This window comes from Notothenia coriiceps, unplaced genomic scaffold, assembly GCF_000735185.1.
Source record: "Notothenia coriiceps isolate Sejong01 unplaced genomic scaffold, NC01 NC01_scaffold00017399, whole genome shotgun sequence".
In the NCBI taxonomy this organism is placed as follows: domain Eukaryota; kingdom Metazoa; phylum Chordata; class Actinopteri; order Perciformes; family Nototheniidae; genus Notothenia; species Notothenia coriiceps.
This window is the reverse complement of record NW_011350100.1, coordinates 70,304-77,966: the sequence shown is the minus strand read 5'-3', so window position 1 is coordinate 77,966 and position 7,663 is coordinate 70,304. Positions and strand designations below refer to the sequence as shown.

Here is a 7,663-nt window from a genome sequence, read left to right as displayed (position 1 = left end):
CCCCCCCCGTTGACATTCGCGATACAGAGGGCTTCATCATACTCCACTAGCACCCCCACCCGCTGATATTCGCGATACAGAGGGCTTCATGGGAACTTTGAGGGAGCCGGAAGTTGGAGTACCAAACACTGACTCCAGGTACTCATCTGAGTACCTCACTGAGAAAGTTGTGTGCACCCCTGTACATGGGCGCGGGAAGGGGGGTGCTGAGGGCGCTGCAGCACCCCCTAGCGGCAGGCAGGGGGTGCGGAGCTCCCCTGTCTGAATTATTATTTGACGGTTATTGCTGCTCCCGCTGTGCATAATCTGTGTAATATGTAGCCAATAAATTCCACATTGTTGGTAAAATGATATTTTGGCCTTCCCCGAATGTTTTTTCTGTAGCCCCGGACAATTCTACCTCAATAATATAATACATTAACCGTGCTTTACGTGAACCTCATCAAGACACTAGAAAGGACGGCAGGATTGTAATTTCCCGTGTTCAGTGAATGCAACAGAGGCAAGACACCAGACCAATCANGAGACAACTTAGTAATGACAAAGAATATATATATATATACAGGGGTGCACATAAGTGGTACGCAGGTACGCATGCGCGGCAACAATCTGAAATGCGTACCGTCACTTGTGTCACAAAGCGCATTTGCGTACCGATGTATATGTGAAGCTTTTCCATAAGGCGGTTAGATCACCGGACGACGGAGTCGGTCTCCGTGGTACGCATTTCAGATTGTTGCCGCGCATGCGTACCTGCGTACCACTTATGTGCACCCCTGTATATATATATATATTCTTTGTCATTACTAAGTTGTCTCAGCTTTGAAGGAACAAAGTCAATATTTAGTCTGATAATAGATAAATACATGCTGGAGGTACTTCCTGTTTGCTCAGGGAAGGATTGTGTTTCCTCTTGGCAGAAAGTATATTGTTTCAGATTGAATCACTGGACACGATGCCGTGCTGTCAGCTGCCCCTTTTGCGGTTTCAATTTCCATTTTAACAGCCCTCATCATCAAAAAGAAATGGTAGGCAATAAAGCTAAAACGATTATTCCCTCAGTATCCTTACTCATAATTGAAACCTCTAATTAACCCCGTAAGGGCTCAGTAAAAGAGTTTTTGTTGTAATGGAGTTTCTACGGCTGCATGATCAGGGGTGACCTTGAACTGGACTCTGGAAATATTCCATTTTGGCTCAGAATGCAGTCTGTTAGTGGTGTTTATTTATACTGTGGTCAAGTTTTTCCTGATTGCAGTCATGCTTGTATTGTATCACAGGGCTATGGGTAACTCTGTGGGTTAAAAAGGGAAGGCTTTATCTTACCGATTCAGTTTTTTCTTAACTTCCATTGAATTTGATTTTGATTACAAGTAGTTGTTTATGATGAACATATTTACAATAAAGCCCTTTCAGTGTTTCCCCTAGGATGGAGTCATAGCAGCGGTGCTAAGGCACGTGGGCCCAGCATAATGTGAGGGCGGAGCTCGTGGATTTTTTTAGTGTGTGGGCGTGCAAAGTGCGCCCCGCCAATTTGTTTCTATGTGTCTGCCAGCACAAGAAAGGCTCTTGAGGCCTAGTACCAGGGCCGGTTCTAGCCAATTTGCTGCCCTAGGCGAGATTTTATATAATATATAAAATCTTTGTTTTTTTTCATTTTTTTTTCATTTTAAATTTTTCATTTATTCTTTATATTATAAAGAATAAATGAAAAATCTCTACTAAAGACAAATACACTACAAAAACAGAAACTTATGGACATAAGTAATATACGTCAAAATGGCTTGAAATGTATTCAGTATTGTATGAACATGTGTGAATTGGGGGGTGGACGTCACATCCTCTAGGGGGGTCCGGGGGTATGCCCCCCCGGGAAGAGATTTTTTGAACATTTGAAAGTAAAATGCTTCGATCTGGTGCACTTTGAGCACACAATTACTAGAGACCTGATCTAGGGGGTACAACTCTAAAAAACACCCATATGAAAAAGATCGGTTTACATTTTAATAATCAATAAGTATGTGAACATAACCATTAACCTACCATAGCCAATAACAAATAAATGTAACTTATTTCATTTCTGTTGTTCATTCATATTTTATTTACAGTTAACATTTATTTATTTATGCATATTTTTGTATCTCTCCAACTTTAAACGATATTTTTGGTTTACTGTCCTATAGTATACATTGGAATGATTTCAAACCTGTCTTTATTAATCCTAATAATTATAAAGGAGTGCCTTGGAAATATGTGTTTACATAATTTGTAAACACATATTTGTTTGAGACCCACTGAGATAACTTAGACTAAAATTAACCATCTAAACACTCAAGAGTCCTTTACCTCACTGAGCCTCTCAGTCTGACAGGAGAGCTCTCCTCCACCCTGGTTGTAGAAACATCTACTTCTTATATCCGTTAGCGCAGCTAGCACCAGATTCTAATAACAACAGCGCCGGTACCGGTGCGCCCTCTCTCTCTCTCCCTCGCTCGCTCTCTCGCTTCCATGCTCGGACTTTGGCTGTGAGCTGCGGGTGCCTGATAAGCCAACATCCCCCACTTTCATCACTTACAGCGCCCATTGTACAGGGCAAATGAAAAGTGTAACCGGGATGAAAATGGTGTTACATTTACTTAATTATTAATGTTGTTACATCAAGGCCGAAAATTAGGATGAGCGCCAACGGTCAAAAATGTTTTCCCTCCCAGAGCTACCAGCGCAGCGCCCCCAAGGTCTGGCGCCCTATGCGACCGCCTATGCAAAAAATCGGCCCTGCCAGTACATACAGTGGCAATGTCTCAAGATTTAGCAAAAATACACCTTTATTGTACATAGAGTAACACAATACTACAAATCCACATAACAAACAATCAAAAATGAAAAAGGGTCGCCACTTATTATTATTATTTTTTTTTTTTAAAAGCAGCGGCGCGCATATTTCTGCAGCGGCGCTGCGCCGCCACTATTTGTATATATGGGAAACACTGCCTTTAGTTCTGTGGTGTCCCTAATATCTAATATTCCTAAAAACCACACACTTTTAAAGAGCTAGTATGGGGTCCCAGTCACATATGAAATGTCATAGTTCAGAGGGTTGGCAGTATGCTGCCAGAACAGGTAGAGCTCATAGGGTATGCAACTCAAGAATGCTGCTTTAATCAGGATTTTCCACACCAAGATGTCAGGACACTTTTCCTGAGAAGTCAGTATCGTATCAGATCAAATTGGTAATAAGGTTTTCAGGAAGGACATGACATGTTTTTACACATACTTGGTATTTCATTATGAGTCCTGTGTTTCAAGAACTGGAGAAATATGTACATTTTAATGCTGTACAGTCAATGTATTACGCTCTGTATTCTTCTTTTGAAAGAAAACCCCCTGCTTCCCTAGCTGCTACTCGAGTGACTCGTACACCATCAATGCTCTGTTGCAGTCTGCTGTCTCATTGTTGTTGAGTGTGTTGTAGTTCATTAATCAGTTTAGCTGCAGCATACTGGCGTGACCTGCCTGCTCCCGGTTACATGTCAGACTGTAGGATTGTTCATCTAGCGGAGTGGTGCGTATGGAGGTCACACACACACACGCACACGCACACACACACCGTAATGTGTGTGTTTGTGCACTATGAGAAGCTCTTTGTGTGTGTTTGTAAGAGAGTGACATACTTTTGTTCATGTGCGTGAGTGAAAGAGTAAGTGATAATGGGAATAAGCTAACCACACAGCAGCAGCAGTCTGTTTAATCAGCTGACTCAGCTCTAGACCAGTAGAGGTAGAGGAAGCTTGTAAAAGTCCAGGATTATATGAGCTGGATCACTTTGAATTACATGAGGCACAATCACAACACACTGTTGTTTTCTATTTATAACGCATGGAGACTGAGCAGATGAGATGTTTAGAGACTGAAATATATTAATATATATATTTGTTGTGGCTCAGTTTGAGCAAAATGTCTCCAACATAGACCTTTGTTTGGTGATTCAATGACCCGGCAGAGCATTAAGAAAAATGATGGACTTTTTTCACTTTTTAAAAAGATAAAAAACTAAACTTCAGTCGTTGTTTTGAAAAAAGTTGACATTTTGAAAAAAAAGATTCTTTCCAAAAAAGAAGTGACACTTGCATCTTGAAGTTTGTCAGTTTTGTAGTTTGAGGGGGCTCTTGGAATACTAACAAAACCGTCTTTGCCATTCATATCTATTCTCCCTTTTCGTCTGGATGTACAGTCTGTCTCCTGTCCCTCTGCTTCCTGTAGCAGTGGGGATAGATTCTCATTCCTCCTCTTGTTTCATTTTGTCCTTATCACTCCCTCTAACTCTGCTCTCTTCTTTTGTTGTATATAAAGAAGGCCCCTACTACTTCCTCATCCACAGAGAAGACTGCGGGGGAGTCGGAGCCAGAGGGAGGAAAACCAAACAAGACCCAGCAGCTGAAGAAAGTCTTCAAGGAGTATGGAGCGGTGGGAGTGTCCTTTCACATCGGGATGTCCCTCATGTCTCTGGGAATGTTCTACCTCTTTGTATCCAGGTGACAAAACATCAAATAATTGTTTTCTTTTTCTAAAACTAAGAAAACATATTATAGAAATTCTCCTTGGTATCTGGGATATTAATTGAACCACTGACTGAAGTTAAAGCACACTGAAGGAAAAAGAACAACAGAAAAGTAATATACAACGCTACAACGTATCATAAAATCTCTGGCATGCATAAAACATCACTTAGAGATACGATCCAGCAGTGTGCAACATCTGAGTGTAACATTTCAAGCAGTGCACAGGAAATGCCTGACCCGTGGGATGCTTGTACTCCAAGGAATGCAAAATGTCTGCTGCAGTTTGGCCTAAAATAGAACTTGAAAATGTATTTTCAGTAGGCCACATCATTGTGAGTTTAGTTCAGTGAGCTAAAATGTTTGAAACTTCCTTTATCAATCAAATGCTAGCTTCACACAACTAGCAGCAAAGCAACACAATTGGCACCCAAGTTGCTGTTAAAGCATTTGTTTACGTATTTAGTTTACCAAATATTACTGGGAACTGGTTAGTGCTGTTCTAAGATAGTATCTTCATGTCATCGTCCACTGAAGATTACAAGTAGCCTGCTGCTTTATTGCTAGTAGTGTAACATAGAATTGTGCATTTTGTAACCTCTTCCTATGGTAAAAGAAAGTTAAAGGATAAAGCAGCACAGCAAAACCCTAGTTATCAGTCCGGACAGTTTTCAGGCCTTTGTCTGCCTGTCCGGACACATGCCAGCAGATCGAATACCAGAGAGACTTAGCAGAGATGATCTGACAGCTCAGACATTTCCTCATATAGCTGATCCTTGAACTGATGCCATACTGCGACTGGAACATGCATAGAGCATTATCACTGTGAGGCCCAGAGCCCGGGCAGGAGGCCCGCTGATGCAGGGTCCAGAGGAAAGAGTTGACAGGGTACAGAAGGACTCTTGTATTTAGCTGACTCAAGTTTGCTGAGTTGAGTTGTTAATGTGTGTGTGAGAGAGGTGTTTTTATTGAGGCCGCTCTAAGCCCTGTGTGAACACATTCTTTACATATGTATTCCCAAGAATAGCTCAGATGAAAAAGCCAGGACTCTACAGAACTGTCTCCCAAAGGCAGTAAAACATGTAGCTTGTTGATACACTCCCGTTGATTTTCACGCACTTCACATTGCAGTGCTTCTTATGTTAATGTCATAAGTTTAAATGGTTTAGAAGGCTTTAAGATTAAAAAAAAAAAAAAAACTTATACAACACTCCGTTATTGAACACAGCTCCCTCTGGTGGAGATGAAGGGGGCTTGCACTTCTAAATCTAAAAGGTACTTGTCCACAATTGAAGCAATCTTTTTTTTTTGGACTAATAATCTTTTATTTAATTTAATCGACAAATGTCTTTGTGCAGATTTGTTTTCTCAATAAAGAATCACGCAAAAGCAACTTTTTTTTTTAAATCTCCTGTTAACCCAAGATATGCTCTTAAACTAAAGGATCAATTTGACAATATAAATGCTAGTGTATTTAGACTAAATCATGAATGATTTTTATTTATTTTTTACTTTATCATAAACTTGATTTAACCTTTTATTCTTTTGTTTTTTCCTTTGTTGCCTCATGAAAATCCTAATTATAGTCAATAGCATGCCTAATTATTTAGTTGAGGTAATTATAATCACAGATACTACACACATAGGACGTCCGTCTTGTCTCTGTAGTATGGAGTAGTGAAGAAAAATGTCAAAAGAACAGGATTTTTGAGTCATCTCCTAACATGTGATCCCTTTGTGCTTCTAACCAGTGCTCTGTCTCGTCTCTCCTCAGTGGGATGGATATGGCGGCCGTCCTCTGCAAAGTGGGCTTCAGCGAGGCGGTGGTCCGCTCTAAGATGGTTGCCGGGACCAGCACGTTCGTCTTGGCCTACGCCATCCACAAGCTCTTTGCTCCGCTGCGCATCAGCATCACTCTGGTGTCAGTGCCTCTCATTGTGCGCTACTTCAGAAAGACTGGTCTCTTTAAGCCACCCACACCTGCACCCTGAAGCTCCCCCCACATCCTCCGTTGTCATTAAAGAACAAACATCCTGCCCGCTTAAAGCCATAATTACAACGCCTGAAAATATCCTCACTCATTGCCTTCATTTGAAAAAGCCTCATCTTCTCTCAGTAGTGAATTGAAGTGAACATTGTCTCCATTAGTTCTAGTTGCACAGACTCAAGGTGTTTAGTTGTGTTACTGTAGGATTAAAGTGTGACTGCTCTCTGAAAAAAGAAACATTTGGAGTCATGTCTCAATGTGTGTGTATTCCAGAAGCAAAGACTGGTACAGCTCAAATATTTATTTAAAATCAGAGTTATGATCAGGGGTCTTTGAGCGGGGTTGTTTCTAATGCTGTAAGAGGGTCCCTGTGGGGACACGCTAAAAAAGCTCATCTCCCCTCCACTGTCCCCTGCTAGGTGACTGGCCTTGTTCTGGTGTTGTGTGACTCAGCAGAATAATTCAGGTTCTCTCTCTCTGTCCTACCTCGCTCCTGTCTCTCCTCGTCCCCTCCCTGCTCAGACGCCTACGCTCTGTTTTTATTTCTACTGTTTGCTTCCCTGCTATTTTTCTCCTCAACACCTCTGCTGGCATCCATTGTCTTCCTCCCTTCTCCCTTTGCTGTTTCTCTCTCCCCTTTTCCTCTCTATCTGCGCTCCCTTTTGTTTTTACATTTTATAAATGCCATGGCCCATGCAGTAAAGTAGAGTCCATTCATCAGTGGAGCTGAATGTCATTATTTGCAAATCTTGGATGAAAAAGTTGGTTTGTGAATGGACTGTATTTAACTATTAAAAAAAGTTATCTTTTATAGTTGTTGTCTTTGTGTTATAAAAATACCACCATCAGGAAATAAGGCAGTAAAGTTATGATGGCTGTATTTGTGGTTTAAAGCAGTTGTAATCAATGTTCTTATATTACCAATGTAAATGGGATCCCACGTTTTTTTTAGATTGGTTAACATTCAATGTTTTCAAATGTGTTCTCGTATAATTGTTAGTTTTTCATGCAGAGGACATTTTCCATAGCCAGTTTGATTTTATTTGAACATGTTCCTTTTTGGTTTTCAACCCATTGTCATCTGTGAAAAAACACATACAAAATATTATTATGATTTGTT

At 40.8% G+C, this 7,663-nt stretch overlaps 1 protein-coding gene across 2 annotated transcripts in view; it reads left to right on the top strand.

The window, feature by feature from the left end:
* Positions 1-7,354, top strand: part of fam210b (family with sequence similarity 210 member B) — a 10,103-nt gene extending 2,749 nt beyond the window's left edge. For both annotated transcript variants that reach the window (XM_010776844.1, XM_010776843.1), the window contains 2 exons: positions 4,351-4,532; positions 6,331-7,354. In XM_010776844.1, the coding sequence (XP_010775146.1) occupies positions 4,351-4,532; positions 6,331-6,547 (399 nt within the window). In that variant the 3' untranslated portion in view covers positions 6,548-7,354. The remainder of the gene's footprint in view (positions 1-4,350; positions 4,533-6,330) is intronic.
* The last annotated feature ends 309 nt before the right edge of the window (positions 7,355-7,663 follow it).